This window comes from Poromitra crassiceps (assembly GCF_964638095.1).
Source record: "Poromitra crassiceps genome assembly, chromosome: 16".
Taxonomy (NCBI): domain Eukaryota; kingdom Metazoa; phylum Chordata; class Actinopteri; order Beryciformes; family Melamphaidae; genus Poromitra; species Poromitra crassiceps.
In genome coordinates, this window is record NC_139645.1 from 12,827,573 (window position 1) to 12,845,826 (window position 18,254).

The following is an 18,254-nucleotide window of genomic DNA, read 5'->3' on the forward strand; positions in this document are numbered from 1 at the left end:
GACATTCTCAACTACCTGGGACGTGGGACCCGTTTCTAGCCTACTTAGATTAGGTTAAAAGTGACAAATAACTCACCCAGCTGACTTATCATGGACCCCTTGCATGGGATAACACACACATCTCTAGCACATAGGCATTTGACGTGGCTGGTAGCATCACGCACATTGAAATGTTGACTACTATACTTTGTCTGAGCCTGTTTTTGTTCATGTTCTAAAAACTGCAAAATAAAATATTGGCAGAAAAAAACAAAGGAATCAGCCTATGGGATAGCCCATTGGTTCTCAACCTTTTTGAGCCGCGACCCCCAAAAAACTTTAGGCTGGGGTTTGCGACCCCCCCTCCCACCACTACCCAACCCAACGACAGTGCGCACGCATTCACGCACTGATTTCACTCACTCACTGAAATAGTTTTTATAGTTTATATAGCTTTATAATAGGCTACATTAAATCATTGGTATGGGAGATTTAATCATGATGGGAGAATAATCTTTTTTTTTCTCTTTTGACAATCATCCCGTGACACCCCCCACCCCCACACTCCAATAATCTTGCGACCCCCCCTGGGTGGTCCCGACCCCCAGGTTGATAACCACTGGGCTAGCCTATGCTTAATTAGCCTATATTAATTGGCATAATGTAATGCTGTTATTATTATTAGTAGTAGTAGCAGCCCAGTAGGCTAGTAGTAGCCTACTACTACTGTAACCTATACCTATTTGACACAGGTACATTTTGCCAGTATCTGATTTTTTTTTCCCCCACCGTGATACTTAGGGCCAAGAATTTCTTGGTATAATGATGAGGGATTAAAGGGAGAATCCATGCTGGCAATATTTCAGTCTACACACACACACACACACACACACACACACACACAGTCATTTAGCATTAGCATGGCGAGCTTTTGCTGATGCAGGTGGGTACAGAATCAGCTTTACCAAAACAATACAAGCGGGATTCCGTTTTCACCCGCTTCCTCTCGTGCAAAAGAGCAAGATAAAGAAAGCATAACATTGATAATCCTTTCGTTTAAATTTGAGATACATTATTCAACTCTTTTCACACAGACAGCTTTGAACTGAACTGCACTCGAGATTAGAGAGTGCCACCGCAAAGGGTAATCTCTGAAGGGGGAACAGTACTGCTACTAGTACAGTAAAGGGGAAAGTCACTATATAGTCTCCCGTGGGTATAATAGTAGCTAGATGTTAGCAGTTCACTTGTTCTAGTGTGGTTCTGTGTGGAACAGGCAGAACCCACTGTTGTCTGCCCACTGCCGTTGGATTCTTTTAGGAAGCGTAAAGAGGTTTGTTTATGCAGCACTACTTTTGTGTACATCCGACAATTTTTTTGTACAAACTAACAGAAGAACTGCGTCGCTTTTTCAAATAAACAACACACACTTCACTGTAATTAACTGATTTCAGTTTCTGCCCTGAAGTATCGTAGTCGTTTTGCTCCTTTAGGGCGAGAACGGTTGCGTATTTAGTGGGTCTATTTCTTTCCGATGGCTGTGCTGCGCCTTTCTCTCTCTCGCTCCTATGCTAGCCGCCATCTTGAATTTTAATGTTTAATTTCTATATAAAAATGTCTTTCCTGTGACATTTTCATTTAGGGTGTCGTGCCAAAATCGGATTGCTGTAAGGACTAGCGTTTTGTTTAGGGATTTTTTCTGTTTCAGAAGAAACACTTAGTAAGTATTCTGTGTTTGTTTTGTTTCTCTTATCGATCCAAGACATGTACCACTTTATCAACGCGTGAAAATGCTTTCAGTTTAATGTCAAGGTAACGTTATACATTATGTTAAATAACGTTGCATACAACGAGCGACCCATTTGCTCGTTCCAATAGCTATCATACATCGTAGCTATAATGATATAGTTGGGTAAACTAACCCCGATTTGCTTACAAACGAGACAGCTAGCCAGTTAGCTAATGGCTTCCCCATCAAACACCCTAAAAACACCCGAAGCTAGCTAATGTTAGCTAACGTTATCTTCTGTGGTTCACTGGATGGGCAGGTTTGTACGCTAGTCGCTGGGATGAAATGTATACTTTAGTTAGCTGTTATCGGATAACGTGAGCTCTTGGTCTGAAATCAGCTGTCGTCGTTGAATATGAATGGATTCGTTAACGTGAAAAATCGTGAATTGCGTTGCGATATGTGTTATATTAGCTGTGCTGGCTAACGTTGGGCGAAGCTAGCCAGTAACGTTAGCTTTTCAGCTGGTATCGGTTGATGCTAGCTATTGCCACACTTAGCGCTAGCTAACGTAATTCTTTAAGTTGCACGGGTTTCCAGCGGGGGACAACTATTAGCAAACGTAGGCCGTTAACGCAGGTTAGCTGTGTTTAATTTGTGGACAGTTAACTAACTTCGTTGTTTCCTTGCTTGATGGCATACTTGGAGGCAGTCTGAAATGTGGGGGTAACGTTGACGTAGCTATTATGTTTAACTTTTAACATTGGCTAGTTAATATCATGTAGCCTTCTATTACGTTTTCATTCTTTGTTTTAAAGTAACGTTGTTACATGTTAATTAACGTTAGCGATTCTGTACACTTGCTACCCAACGTTAGCTACAGATGGCCATAGCAAATCGCCGGCTTTCGCTGCATGCTAACGAAGTGGATGGGTGGAGAGACGGCATTTGTTAGCAAACAATGCAAGCTAAGCTAATAACGTTAGCTGAGGCCGTGGTTGGACCCTAGTTATCGGCATGGCCTTCCGGGTTTCCGCAACTTGAGCTCTGTGGCATGTTGCGTTTATTGTGGCTAGCATTTGAGCTAGAATATTGGTATGCGTCTTCTGGTGTCCGATGTGACGACGCATTTGTATCTTGAAAAACCCAACCCGAACGATTAACATGGTCAATGTATAAACATGATAGGAGGGGGGTTTATGCGATTATGCAGTCCATAAATTAATCAAGCCATAATTTCTATGCATGGATCATGGCAATCAAAACGATACCATTGCATTTGACGTAAAGCCAAAGCATTATTTCATCTTACCACTAAGTGGCGCTGCAGGACCGTTTCTGTTCTGTTTTGGCCAGACACTACCCACGGTGTAAATTAAAACACCAGTGGATTGTCTTTTACTGGGAAACAAAATTATCTGTCTGTATTCGGATAGAACTCCGCAAGTGGGTGTGGTTTGTACTACAGGAAGTCATGTTAAATTGGGTAAACGTCTTTTCTAACCTAATATTAATTGACAATGGAATTTGTGCCTTGAATGCATACAATTTATTTAATATTGGCATATAATTATTACATATATTTCCACATCCTCATACTGTACCTCTTCCCTCTTTTGACTAAATTAAGTTTTATGAACTGTCTGAACTGGGGGACATTGAGCAATCAGAAACGGGGGGGGGGGGGGGGGGGGGTGTTGTGAATGGAAAGATTCTCTATTGCATTGGCAATAGAAATGATTTACAGTAAATATTCTTTGTTTATCAGTAGAATCGATTTACTGGACATGGCTTTCATGTCCATTCATGTTAATTTTTTATTGTTTTATAAATTGTATTTGTTGTATTTCTGTAATCAGGGCATCCTTGAAAAAGAGAGCCGGATCTCAAGGATCCACCCTGGTGAAATAAAAATAAATAAATAAATTCAGTTACACAACTTTACACCTGGGAGATGCTCTGTACAGCCACAGTCTTATAATATTGACCAGTTCCACTGGAGCAGTTGACGTTTAAATGCCTTGCTCTGGGTTGGATTGGTGGTACGGTAGTTGCTGAGGGAGGTGAGCGAGTGTAACTCATTGGTTTCTCTGCCCAGATTTTTCAGCTCAAGGGTTTGAACTGCCAAACTTGTTGTCACAGACCTGTTTCTCTAACCTTTAGTTTTCCTGCTGTCTCCCATCAGTGTAGGAATTTAGCCAGGGGCAAGGGCAAAAATGCCCCAAGAAATCTCAGAATGCCCCCAAAATCCATGATCCAGAAAAATTGAAAGATTGCCCCTGCGATTGTGATACTTTTCTTTTCATTCAATTAATTTCATTTCCATTTCCATAACCAGGGATGCGAACTAGTCGCTTTTAGGTGACAGTCACCTTTTTTATCCCAAAATAGGGCACTTAAGTGAATGATTTCTGAGTGGTTTTGTGTACCTGTCACCTTTTTCACTCTGCATGAGTTTGGATCCCTGTCTAACACACACTCAGCACCTGCAAGCTGGTTGCCAGAAGAAAGCGAAGAAGACACACAAACGGCGCTGTTGATCACACTATGCGTTTGCAACTTTATGCACCAAATACTTTTTTAAGTGCCCCCCCCCCATTTATTTTTGTAAATGTAAAAAAAAAAAAGACAGTGGCCCCCAAAATTATAATATATTTATTTATTTATTTCCTACACTGGCCTCCATGCAGGACGCTCAGGTGACAACACATTGAAATAAACTTGAGAAAATGGCTGTACAAATGTGGGTTTCTTCTACAAGAAATTGTTTCTATAGAGCTTCTACCAATCTAGGGGCTTTGTAAGTTGCAATGCATCATCTTTGTGCTTAACAAGTTGTGAAGCTATTGTATAAAGCAGTCAGAGTGGAGAGTCTCCTGATTGTGTTTGTTCCTGAGAGAAAATTCCCACGACAGATGCAGCAGCATAGCTTCTCGTTAATTGGTGGAACTTTCCAAAAGCAGAATTTTTTTCATCTTTCTTCCTTTCAACACAAGGATCAGGATAAAGTGCAATACGAGATTGTAAAACGGCACCGTTTAGACTGAAGTAGTCCACAAGTAAACCTCAATCAAGGATTTTTTTCTTTCAAAATTGAATCCCTGTACAGCTAAATGTACGGTAATTGTTTTCTCCATAAAAAAAATCACCACAAAAAAACGTAATCTTTTCTGATTGAGCCTTTAACACAACAACCAAATGTCCTTCCCATTGCGTTGTGTATTCTTCTCTCCATGTAGAAGAAGCAACGATCCGTCTTCACTGTTCAGCTGAGTAATGTAGGTGATTTCCACTCTGCCTCCAGGTTTCAAACGCTAGGCCCCGGTCTTCCCCACTCGAGAGTGTCCCTTCCACCTCGGAGACTAAATGCAACTGGACCAGGGGGCTTGCGGGCATGAAGTGGCTGGGCGAATCCAAGAACATGGTGTTCAATGGCAGGCGACACGGAAGCAAGTTTACCAGTGAGCAGCCCGTGAGCCAGAGCCAGACCCGCTCTCAGCACCCACAGCGGGTGTCCCTGCAGCCTGTGAGCCAGAGCCAGACTCGCTCTCAGCACCCACAGCGGGTGTCCCTGCGCCCCAGCAGGAACCACCCCAGTAGCCGAAGATGTAGCAGTAGTGAGTGGGCTGTTTTGATGTTTCCAAACTTAATGGCTCACCAACAGTTGCACACGTCAATATAAAGTTATGTTTTGTTTTTTTATTTTATATATTTTTTTTTGCAGGGTTCACTACTGCGGCCAGCCTGGAGGCAGAGAGGCGTTATGTGCCCTCCTCAGGAATGACGGCGAAGGAGCTGTGTGAGAACGATGATCTGACCACAAGCCTCATCCTGGACCCGTACCTGGGCTTTCAAACTCACAAAATGAACACCAGGTCAGTGGACTCCCACACAGTTTTGAGAAATGGGTCTGCCAAGCGGTGATGTAACTGTTATCTAACTCTAACCCTTGCGTTCCCCCAGAGGAGAATTGGTTTTAAGAGTACACTGAATTTCATTTCGAATTTTCATGTTTGTAAACGTGTTGTAGGGCTGCGTATCGCCACGGATTTCCCCGATATGATTCCGATCGATACACAAGGTTTCGATTCTATTTCTGATTCGATATCGATATTTTCAGGTACAATACCAATTTTGCTTGGATATGAAAATTGTACAAGGAACCCTCTAACCTGGTGCATTATTAAAAATATTAATCTTTACAGATGTTTACGAGATCTCGTTGCGCTAAGAACCACGAGAGTCTTAACGGGGTTAAAGCTTCAAGCATCCACGGGAAAAGGCATTATATTAAAAGATCAATATTGGGATTTCTGAATCCATATCAGTTCCTTCAAATGAATATATATATATATATAATTTACCCAGCCCTAATGTGTTTTGTTCCATTCCTGTGCCACCACAGATTTCGACCAATCAAGGGAAGGCAAGAGGAGCTGAAGGAGATCATCGAGCGCTTCAAGAAACATGACAACTTGGAGAAAGGTTTCAGAGCGCTGACATCAGGAGACTGGTCGCGACATCACTTCCTCCATAAGACGAAAGCCCAGGAGAAGCTCTTCAAACAGCACGTACGTGAGACGAGATGCCGTCTCTGTCAAATCATCCGGGCATTTGTAGCGTCCCGGTGAATCAAAACGGTCACTAACTTCATATTTACGTGCAGGTGTTTGTCTATCTCCGGATGTTTGCCACTGACAGCGGCTTTGAGATTCTCCCGTGTAATCGATATTCATCAGAGCAGAACGGAGCGAAAATTGTGGCAACAAAGGAGTGGTGAGGACATACGATCATCTGTCATTTTGGACATCTTCCCTCAGCCCTCATCTGCTATATGTGTATTTGACTCCCCTCTCTACGTCCTGTACTCAAATCTATATGTCCTGTCAGGGTCCAAAATTAACTTTTTGTCCACCAGCCAAATGGCTAGTGAATGTTCCAATTTCACCAGCCACTCAATAGTTTACCATTATTGTTTTGGCTGGTGAGTGAAGCAAATCTACTAGCATTTTTTAACAGCATTTGGCTGGTGACCATTGCTAATTTTGTGCCCTGTGTCCTTTTAGCGCTTTACTTTGTTTTGCGTTTCTTTATTGCTACACAACTTGTGATGATGGAGATGCACCTGCCTACGTGCCTACGAGGTTCACGCCCCCCGTGTTACCTCCGGCTTGGTCGGGTGTCCATACAGGCACGATTGGCTGTGTCTGCAGTAGGGATGTCAAAATTGTCCCAAAATTATATTCGAATATTTCCTCTAAACAAAACATAATCATTTGAATATATTCAAATATTTTTTTTTTGTGTGTGTGGCAAGACAAACCAATACAACCAGAGAGCTTATATAACTACTTGGTATCAACATTTCCCCCAACATAAACATAATTTTTTTTCATATTTATTCAGTCAGTACTAATACAGTAGTAGCCTACACTTTTGTAATGTTTTTAAATAACCAGGCAAACGCTGTATGTTTTTATGTTGCCCTTTTGGCCAGGTTTTTTTACCTGGTTAAATGTAAATAAAAAAATAAAAAAATCTAATATTAATTTTCATATTCAAATATTTTAATTTTTATGTTAGAATATATATTTGAATCCAGAATATTCTTTGACAGCTCTAGTCTGCGGGTGGGAAGCCAGATTGAGGGTATGTGTCCTGGTCGCTGCACTAGTGCCTCCTTGGTCGGGGCGGAAGGGAACCGGTGGGAATAGCGTGATCCTCCCACATGCTACATCCTGCCAGTGAAGCTCCCCGCTGTTGGGTGAAAAGAAGCGGCGGCTAGCGACTGCGCATGTGTCAGAGGAAGCATGGTGCTAGTCTACGGCTCTCCCCAGATCGGCAGAGGGGGTGGAGCAGCGACCGGGGGCAGCAGGCGGAAATTGGCCAAGTACAACTGGGGAGAAAATGGGGGCAAATCAGAAACCCACCCGTTACTTTACATTGTCTTTCAGGAAACGAAATGATAAGATTGAGTACCTGGTGGGATGCATTGCGGAGCTTTCAGAGAGCGAGGAGAACATGCTGCTTCGGCACGGAGAGAACGACTTCAGTGTCATGTACTCCACCCGCAAGAACTGTGCTCAACTCTGGCTCGGCCCAGCAGCCTTCATCAATCACGGTAGTAGTTTTTATAGTCTCCAGTGATTGTCCTTATTGATTGCTGTAACGACAAAAATGAGATGCCATGAATCTGGAGGATTTTTCTCTTTGGAAAAGTAATTTAAATATGTAATGTATTGTTTGGGAGTTTTTGCTCCCTTCAGTCATATTTTTTTATTCCACTAGTCTAGGGATGCACCGATATGAAAATTTTGGCCGATGCCGATAACCCATATTAACATTGCTGTTATGGCCGATGACCGATATTTACCGATGTCGATATGATCTGTATAAAACCACATTTTTATGATCATCACATTTTGTACATACTGAAAAACACATGTTAACACTGAATTTGAAAAAGTTATGCATTTCTTTATTTGCAAAGCCTTTGGAAAAGCCCATAAATCATAGATTTACTGCATTATTTCATATCAATGTGAAGAATTTGGCTGATAATGATAACCGATATTAACATTGCAACATCTGACCGATACCGATATGACCGATATGTTAAAAAATGACCAACATCGGCCGATACCGATATGATTGCCGATATATCGTGCATCCCTACACTAGTCCTACATTGTGCCAATTAGGATATTGAGTTGATTTATTTTTTTCTCTCTCTGTCCCCCCCGTCCTCTCCAATTTCTTTCCAGATTGCCGGCCAAATTGCAAGGTAGGTTTCTTAAAAGGGGTAGAAACCATTGGGTCTCACTTGCTTAGTTATTGTTGAATGTGGAAACTCAGTAAATAAACTCATAGTAAATAAACTCACAGATTTTTCTTCTTCTTCTTCTTCTTTAGTTTGTATCAACAGGACGGGACACAGCCTGTGTGAAGGTTTTGAGGGACATTGAGCCGGGAGAGGAAATCTCCTGTTACTACGGAGATGGTTTTTTCGGGGAAAACAATGAATTTTGTGAATGCTATACATGCGAACGGTGGGTGTTATATCTTTAATGAGTTCATAACAATCAGACGCAGCACTATCAGAAGAACACATTATGTACCTTGGGGTAGAATATATCCAAAACATCCTGAAAAGCTCTGGACATCCTCCTCTGTTTGTTTTTTTACACTTTAATTTTTATTGAGTTTCATTTTCCGAACAAGTATACATAAAATGGACAAGACTTATACATAAAAGACATACATAATTATAAGAAAAAGAAAATGACAAAGAAAATTACTGTTTGGGTGCTACGTTCATGCTTTCCTTTTCATCCAGTGAGTCCGTCAATCGTCTGTTTGTTTGTTATCTTCGTCGCTGTTTTGGGATTTGAATATTGTCCATTTCTCCCATTTGTCTTCCAGCTGTTCGTCCTCCTCTGTTTAGGATGTGAATAATAAGTCATGTGTTATTCGGGGGGGAAACTAATACTATTAAAACGGCAGGTGTCCCTGTAGGAAAACGAATGTAGCTCAGTTTGCTCAACAGCTACTGTATAGCCTTGTGGGCCACATGAGATCTTACATTTGTGCTTGTAACAAAGTCAAGTACTACTGTGGACTCTTGAGTTGTGCATCACATTGATTTTGCTAGGGTCTGCAGACTGCGGGAGGACAAGGGTACGTGTCCTGGTCGCTGCACTAGCGCCTCCTCTGGTCGATCGGGGTGTCTGTTCAGAAGGAACGGGAACTGGGGGGAAATAGGTGAAAAGAAGCGGCGGCATGTGAGAGTCTACACCCTGACCATTTCGGCAGAGGGGGTGGAACAACGACTGGGACTGCTTAGGCAGAGGATGATTGGCAAAGTACAATTGGTAGAAAAGGGATTAAAAAAAAATTAAAGTAATCATATCCTTGATTGATCTCTCACTTTGAGCAATAGAATGGAATTTACCTTAACACTTGCCCATAAATATGAACCTTAGGTATACCTTAGGTATCTCGGCAAGTAAAGCTGAAATAACTGATAGCTACTACCTATATACAATATATTGTTTTCCCAATCTATCAGATAATTCAAATTGACATGGCATGTCTCTTGCTTTTTAAAAATGATGAAGTTGTTGCCTGGAAAGCGGAAGTAGAGAGTTTATGATGATAATAGTACCGGTATTGTTGTATGTTTTGCAGACGAGGGACTGGTGCTTTCAAATCCAAAGCTGGGCTGCCAGTGGAAGTGCCAGTGATCAACAGCAAGTACGGGCTGCGGGAGACAGACAAGCGTCTCAACAGGCTGAAGAAACTAGGGGAGGGCAGCAGGAGCTCGGACAGCCACTCTGTGGGCTCCCACACCGACGTCGACTCTCAGGAAATGCCAAAAACACATCCATGTAAGACCCCCTTCAAAATAAAACATCCATGTACTAAGAGCCCCTTCAAAATAAAACGCATCCATGTAAGAGCCCCTTCAAAATGTGATCTAAAACTCCATGGTGCTTCCACAACAAGGGGTAGGGTTCAGATCCTACATGCCAAACATTTAATGCATTCACACTTTCACAGTAATGTAAAATGCTTTGGATATGGCCTATGAAGTTGTTTTGTAACAAAAGCGCCACACGAGTTAATCCATGACGAGGAAAAAAAATGTGAAGTTGGAAAGATTATTTGAAAATGTAATGTTGAGATTTGAGTACCTGCTCAGAACTGCAGTCGGCAATGTCATCCGTTGAATTGCTCCATCTCAGTAGCATAAGTTAATTTAAGATGAGTCGGTATGTCAAACAGACGATTCACTCCCAGTTTAGACTACAGCTTGCCCTGTCAACACATAGGATAGTGGGGTTTGATGGGAATGAACCCTTCTAACGCCATTTCCTCTTACGATTCTTAACCGAATCACTCGTCACAATCCTAACATTCTTGTTGATTTTTGGATGATCTTCAAATCATGTGATGCAACTAGCACCCGGTGTATTTCAGATTGGAAAACCTGTAAAAACTAGTAACTTACAAACACTGCTGTAGAGAACTACATTTGCTGTGCTTTTTCCATAAGCCTCGTCTGATATTTATTTGGCTATAGACTATAATTACAGGCTTAGCCATCACCTCACACTGTGCTCTTTTTCTCTTACATACTGTAGGTAATGCAACATTACATAAGGGGATAGAGTTATTACTTTCTGCCATACAGCCAGTTAAAAGACCATGTGTTTTCAATCGTATGGAATCACTGGCCAAATTCTCGAATCTGGGTTTATGAATGGAACAGAGCCATGAGCAGGATTTTAAGGCTTCGGGGCAAAACTGTTGTGGAAATGGAAACGATCAGAATAAAAGTAGAGAAACGTATCATCAGTGTCGGGTGAAAACCTGTAAGTGGTAATTTTCATGTTTTGACATAAAATGAAGAAATGCATACCATATATAACACATATACTATGTGATACCATATATAACACATATACTATGTGATACCATATATAACACACATACTATGTGTTGAGAAAGTTCCACGACCCTTGGTCTAATGCAACTTTTAAAACCCATTGGGAAACCTCAAAAATGCTTGGTGGCCAGGCTAAAAAATAGGGCTGTTATTCTTAATTCTTGAAAAGTTGAGAAACAAGGTTTTCACCTGACAATGATAATTGAATGTGGACATGTTCGTGGGGAGCAGAGGTGTTTGTTGGATTGTGTGCGTGTATTCATCTAGTCGTCTAGTTCTGGGTAAAGACTTGTTGCCCTTCCTGATAGATCAATGCTTTGGTATCGGGATTAGATTTAGCAGTTGAAATGATTCTAAGCTCAGACGCATGATATCGGCACTCACAATGATAATGTGCTGTATGCTTATTAGAACAGTAGATACATGGACCAACAGAACAAAACTAGGGTTGGGTAATGGTATTATTGAGTTGTATAAAACCTTATAGTGTTAATTGTGATACACAGAAAAATGTAAAAACAAATTGATAGGGCCATGCTAATGCAGTTTTTTGGCCAGCATCATTTCTAAATTGTTGCATGTTAAGTTAACAATGATCATAACGTGTTCATAACAGGCAGATGTGAGGATTTGTATTGTATTTTTTGGAAAAAATGCTATGTAACAAGCCACATCTCCTCTCTTCCCTCTAGCTGTAAGAAAAAGAACTTCCCCTGGCATGAAGTTCAGTAAATCCAGGACTCAAAGCAGACAGACTCTTTCGAGAGCTCTTACCTCTACCTCACCTTCTAAACAAGGTCACATAAACAATAACAGGGTACCAAAGAGACTAAAATCCCAATCCAAGCCTTCACTAAGCCAAGTCCAGTTGCGGAGTCGCAGGCGGGGCGCAGAGCCCAAGGCGTTGGCCAAAGGGGAGACTTGCCGGCTGGGTCTCAGGGAGTCGAAGGTGTCGCTGTGCAAAGGCGTGGCCGTCAAGAAGGAGAAAGATGCACAGGGGCAGCAGACACTGGGCCAGCGGGGCTGCCTGACCCGTCACGCCGCCAAGGAGAACACCAACCTGCAAGGCTGTGAGGGCAGCCCGTCGTCCACGTACAGAACTCGCAGGTCCACTAGGACCCTCGTCAAAGCCCAGGAGAGTGCAGCCGGAGTGAAGCTGGAGCCCGGCGCTCTGGACGGCCTGAGCCCGGTCCCTGGCGGCGTGGTCATCAAAACGGAGCCGGCCGACATGGAGGAGTATCTCCACCACGGGTTAGGACTGGAGCAGCCGGCGCTGGACATCAGAAGAGGAAGCTGCGGCAGCCGCAAACGGGCGGCGCGACGTTCCCGGCCCGAGAGGACGATCAAATGCGAGGACTCGTACGGCGAGCCGTTCCTGCCGGTGGCGGTGGCGGCCGCCGGGCACGCCACCAACTTCACGGACTGCGGGAACATGCTGCTGGGCTTCTCCGACCGACACAGGGACTACAACGGGGTCGCCAACGGCAGCAAGTCCCTCCGCAGGGACAAGGGGAAGAGCGGCTGCCGGTCACAGGGCAAGGGCAAGAAGAAGCGCCAGATCACGCGCTACGACGCGCAGCTGATCCTGGAGAACAGCACGGGCATCCCCAAGCTGACGCTCCGCCGGCGGAGGGACAGCAGCAGCAGCAAGACCAACGACGCCGGTGACGCCGTCGGCTCCTCCAGCGCGTCGGTGCCCACGGTGAGCTCCGCCTCCTCCAGCAAGATCAGCATCAAGTTCAGCAAGGACCACGACAAAGACAAGGGCACCTCCTATGTAGCCAAACTGAACAATGGGTTCCCCCCCGCGGGCCACAATAGCTCCACCAAGCTGAAGATCCAGCTCAAGAGAGAGGACGACGGACGGAGAACACCCCAGACCAAGGCGGAGCACATCTCCTACAACGGGGACATGGGCCAGAGTCTGGAGGCGAGGAACGGCGGCCACCGGACCCAAACGGCCATGGCGGACTCTTCATCTGAAGAGGACGACGAAGAGGAAGGGGATGATGATGATGATGATGATGATGATGATGAGGATGACTACTTTGACAATGAATTTGAAGACGATTTCATTCCACTCCCTCCAGCAAAGCGCCTCCGACTGATTGTGGGCAAAGACTCCATAGACATCGATATCTCCTCCAGGAGGAGAGAGGATCAGTCCCTGAGGCTCAATGCATAAGCTGTGTGGAGCTCATCACTCCCACCTGTTCCTGTAAATAAAGATGACTCACTAATCAACTGTTGTGTTGATGTAAAAGAAGTACAGTAATTTAAAAACAAAAAAAGTTGCTGAAAAATTAAGAATCTAAAAATGAACGTTATTAAAAACTAAAAGGGGGGCTGTTAACCTAAAACAAATCTCTGTTGTTCACTTAAGTTGTACTCATCAGAAGGTTTCTAGTGTAGTTTTGAGTTCGTATCAATACAAACGGCATGGAATCTAGGCAAAGGTTAACTCATCCAGTCCATTTCTCTGGCCTTGTGACATGCATATACTATGCTGAACGCAAGCTGCGGGAATTGGCTAGGTATCCCTCATTGACTTCTCTCTTAATCTGGCAGGACCCGGTCAAGTGAAAAACGAGATGATTTGTTTTAAGTGCAACTATTCCTTGAAGTGAATGCACTTGTTATATTCATAATGGAAAATGGATATATTGTAGAAAGTGTACAGTATGGTGACTATCCCCTCTGTCTCATAGGCAGATTTTTATCCAACTTTTTATTTTTGTCTCGGTTTGTAATTTGTGTGGCAAACCATACTTGATGTATGGAGTGGTTGGTCCAGAGATGGTATCTGATCAGATCAGTCGGTGTGTTTCGTTAGTAAGTGCCATGTTCTCATTATCCCAGTAATTTCCCGGAAAACAAACCACTTAATTTCAGACAATTTGTCGATCGTCATTTCCTTTGCAAGTTCAGCACGTGTCCGGTAGAGCCTGAGTCTCGAAAGACGTTAAAACTTTAAGCAAATCTGTTTTCTGTATTCTAGCAGTTGGCATGGATTGATAACGTTAATGAATAATTGCAATAGAAATGATTATAATTTTATTTTTTTACAAATGTTTTTTTTGGGTGATTCAACTCCCCCAACTGCTCATTCACAGCATTGTCATGACATTTAAGTTGCTAATTTAGCTAACTCCCAACAGGTAAAAAGCACACATTTTTATAATGAAAAGTTGAGTACAGTCGCGCGCTTCAGCAAAAGTGAATAAATGGACCAATGTTTGCGTTATTGCATTTCACTACCTGAAACTACTGTCTTAATGGTAACATGGCACACATGATAGTTAACCCATTGATACCTGATGCCGCATTTGCGTGTATATCCCTCATTTGTGTGTGTATCCCTTTAAGACCGCGAACCGCGTCAACGCGGTTCGTGGTCTTAAAGGGATACACACACAAATGCTGCATCAGGTATCAATGGGTTAAAGCCTTTTAACAATCATTCAAGTAGGTGACTCCAAATCAAAGCAAATACACATGTAAAGGTTGCCTGTATCAATTATAAATCTGTAATCAAGAGATCGAAAGTAATGTACAGAAAGACTGGCTCAGGTCCCACAGTACAATTTGAGATTCATTTTCATTCAAGTTCAGTCTCACTTTTTTTTCTTTTTCTGACAGATTTTTTTAGAAGAAGTGGCGTCCATTGACACTGGAGGTGGAAAAAATACTATGTATTCTCTGAAAATTACACATGAGCTTAAAATTGTATATTCTTTTCTCTTTTTGGTGCTATTTTATTTCCTTACCATCCATTTGCCAGGCCCTGTCCTATACTGTGTAACTCTCAGTTGATATATGATGGCAGCATTAACTTCAATAGGCCCAGAGCCGAACCCTCTCCATCAGTAATACCCATTTTACCAGTTATATCTAGCCTACTGTAGCTGCAATCTGCTGCTTTCTTTCTTTCTCATGGGAATGGATCTGCATTCAGTTTTTCATTTGCTAAATGTGGAAAAATTGTCTTATCATACAACAGCATTAGGTGCCTTAACAAAGAGCTTTTGGACACATTTTAGACCAAATTTCCAACGCGATGAATTAACGAAGAGTGAAAATGCTAAGCCAACTTTACCCCGTTGAAATATTGGAACACTTTTTCTTTCTTTTTTTTTTTTCTTTTTTCTCAAGGTCAGTCCTTCTGTATATTATTTTGTTTGTTTTAGTTTGTGGAAGTTAATGAACTGCCCGATAGATCGAGGGATCAACTGAGCTGAATGTTAAACCCACTTTATTCTGTTCATATGTACTGTTCATATCACCAGCAGCTAATCACAGTTCTGAACCTGAACTTCTGAACCTGGCGAAATCTGTCTTTTTTTTTTTTCCTTCCGTGGACGTCTCCATTCTACACTGTATACTGGTCCAGGTGTACCGTCTGTGTGGTCTTTGTCCAATAGACAGCTGTCGAGATTTCCAATTGATTTGAGTTTAAAACAAAAAACAAATGTGAATAGTTTGCGGACATTTTAGCGTGTTGCGTGGGTAGTGGGAAACATGTAAAGAGAATTAAAAATGGGCAGTGCTTATATTGTCCAATATGTAAATCATGTGAACACATCTTGTACTTATTTAACAGTTTTGAATACTTGAAAACTATATAAAGTTTCTTTGTGACTCTTGTTTTCTGCCTGTTTTGAGTTGTGCTGGACGTTGATGTCAAATTGTACTAATTGCTAAATCTTGAAACATTGTGTGACAGAAGATGGGATCACTCGAGCACATTAATTTATATTAATTAAAATTGTTATGATTCATTTATACCAATAACCTATTGTAAACCAAACTAATGTAGCCTATCAGCGCTACTGTTTTCATTAGTCTGACGGAAGCAGTAGTTATTTGGCGTTTAGTTTGAGTTTGTCAGGTGGAGTGGAAATAAATTGGAGAAATAAATTCGCTAAAGTCTAGATATCACAAAACAAATCAATTTGAAAAACTCAACCGCAATGTGTCCAGAAATCATTACTCAAGATAATCCACAGTTTGTTTAATGTGGGAAGTTTTCTTTCGACCAAACAAAACAAAGCACAAAACACCCTTAAATCGTGTGCTTATGTTTTCCTTAAAATGTTTAACGCTTATGGAGAAGTTTTAAGGGTGTTTTGTGCAGCCGATTTCATTTCATGGACACCTTAACTCTGACTTTAAGGGAAATCTGAACCTACGGTGTTTTGTGCAACTGGGCCCAGGCACGGTGCTGAGGAGAGGAGCGCTCCTAGAGCGAACTTACCATCCAGAATGAATTGCAGAAAGGCGCTGGCAGCTGAAAAAACACTTCCTGTGGACACGGCCACTTAGGCACTTAATTATGATGCTTAAGTTACAGTTAAGTCAAAGGAAATGTGGAATCTCCTTAAAGTCACAGTGAAACAACACATGGCCTCATGACCTTGTTGGCTCATTTTTTTTCACGTTTGATTTATAGCCTACTTGCTATGTCTGTGTGTGCACGTGCGTGCATGTGTGTGTGTGCACGTGCGTGCATGTGTGTGTGCATGTGGGTGTGTGTGCACGTGCGTGCATGTGTGTGGGTGTGTGACAGGCCCAGTTCTACGGGGGTTCAAGAGCATGCATTGCACCCTCAGTTTAATATTTTGCAACCTCAGTTGAAATTAGAACAATATGCGTCTGTGTCCGATATTACTGTCTTTCAGAGGCTAGCAGGCTAGAGTGACGATTGGTATCCTATGAAACTAGAAGATCTAAGGCATCCATCGGTACCAAACATCTCATTCTATCTTGTCAGGAAAGGGGCTAAATAGTGCTCCAAAGTTAGGCTACATTTTGGCAGAAAACTGGCATGGCCATTTTCAAAGGGATCCCTTGACCTCTCACTTCAAGATATCTGAATGGGACTGGGTTCTATATAGATATCTGAATGGGACTGGGTTCTATATAGATATCTGAATGGGACTGGGTTCTATATAGATATCTGAATGGGACTGGGTTCTATATAGATATCTGAATGGGACTGGGTTCTATATAGATATCTGAATGGGACTGGGTTCTATATAGATATCTGAATGGGACTGGGTTCTATAGATATGTGAATGGGACTGGGTTCTATATAGATATGTGAATGGGACTGGGTTCTATAGCCACAAGTCTCCGCTTTACAGACATGCCCACTTTATGCGAATCCCATGCAGCCATTGTGGGAGTTCAGCTGAAACCCTGCACGACAAATATCCAACTTCCGCTGCTGAGGTCACCTCTGTGCGGAGGTCCCGCCATTTTTGTTGTCTGTGCCCACTTCCCAGATCTCTTTTCACTTCCTGTTTGCACCTTTATTTTTCTGAGTGAGATCGAAACATCCAACCAGAGAAGAGGAACTAATCAGTGAAATCAGCTGATATGCAACCTGCAGACTCATATGGTCGCCTATCTCTGGGATACTATAATGAAACAAAACTCTCTCGTCTGGTTTCTGCTTCTGGGAAATGTCGACTGTTACAGAAAAACCTGTCCTAGGCCCTGAGGCGGCAACATCATAGTTTTCAAATGATCTGTAATTCAGTGTTAATTCCCTTCCGTGCCAGAAGGTGGATGTAGGTAGGTAAGCAGTGTTCTATCTGTATTGATTGTATGGGACAAGGAAGAGCTTCTTCCTTCAAGCATAGCATGTTGGCGCAGAGGTGAACACTGTTGACTTACAGCAAGAAGGTTGTGGTTTCAAATCTCTACCCTCATCCTTTCTTTGCGGAGTTTGCATGTTTGCGTGGGTTTCCTCCAGGTGCTTCATTTTCCTCCCATAGTCCCAAAGACATGTTGTGTTTGTGCAGTATCGTATTTATATATAATCTAGTCGTAAAAATGATAAGTATCAACCTGTATGATATTTTTAGAGGGGGAATCTCACATGAGCAATGCTCTCTTTTTCCCACGGCGCTGGGCCAGCAGGCCCTGGCGGGGTCAGAGGATGGCAAAGTCAGGACACTCAGTCACTCGTGGATGTTTAGTGAGGCTAGGGAATAGGAGCCGTAGCTAGGGGTACTGTATAGGAAGGCCGTAGAGTCGGGATTCGAGGGGTGGCTATAGGGGGATATGGGGGGGTCCTGAGGGGTCCAGGAAGGG

General features: G+C 42.6%; 1 protein-coding gene across 1 annotated transcript; it reads left to right on the forward strand.

Annotated features, from left to right (window-relative positions):
- The first annotated feature begins 1,574 nt into the window (after nucleotides 1–1,574).
- Nucleotides 1,575–13,385, forward strand: kmt5b (lysine methyltransferase 5B). Its single transcript, XM_083652740.1, has 10 exons — nucleotides 1,575–1,699; nucleotides 5,013–5,325; nucleotides 5,433–5,583; nucleotides 6,114–6,279; nucleotides 6,375–6,484; nucleotides 7,663–7,829; nucleotides 8,473–8,492; nucleotides 8,621–8,757; nucleotides 9,896–10,095; nucleotides 11,849–13,385. Exons 2-10 carry the CDS (start codon nucleotides 5,103–5,105, stop codon nucleotides 13,339–13,341), a joined length of 2,667 nt encoding a protein of 888 aa, XP_083508866.1. The 5' UTR covers nucleotides 1,575–1,699; nucleotides 5,013–5,102; the 3' UTR covers nucleotides 13,342–13,385.
- The last annotated feature ends 4,869 nt before the right edge of the window (nucleotides 13,386–18,254 follow it).

Bases quoted from the DNA above. Each gene is read 5' to 3' on its own strand.
- kmt5b (XM_083652740.1), top strand. From the start codon at position 5,103: ATGAAGTGGCTGGGCGAATCCAAGAACATGGTGTTCAATGGCAGGCGA. The intron at 7,830-8,472 runs GTAGTAGTTTTT...ATTTCTTTCCAG, and splicing joins AGCAGCCTTCATCAATCACG to ATTGCCGGCCAAATTGCAAG. The intron at 8,758-9,895 runs GTGGGTGTTATA...TATGTTTTGCAG, and splicing joins GAATGCTATACATGCGAACG to ACGAGGGACTGGTGCTTTCA.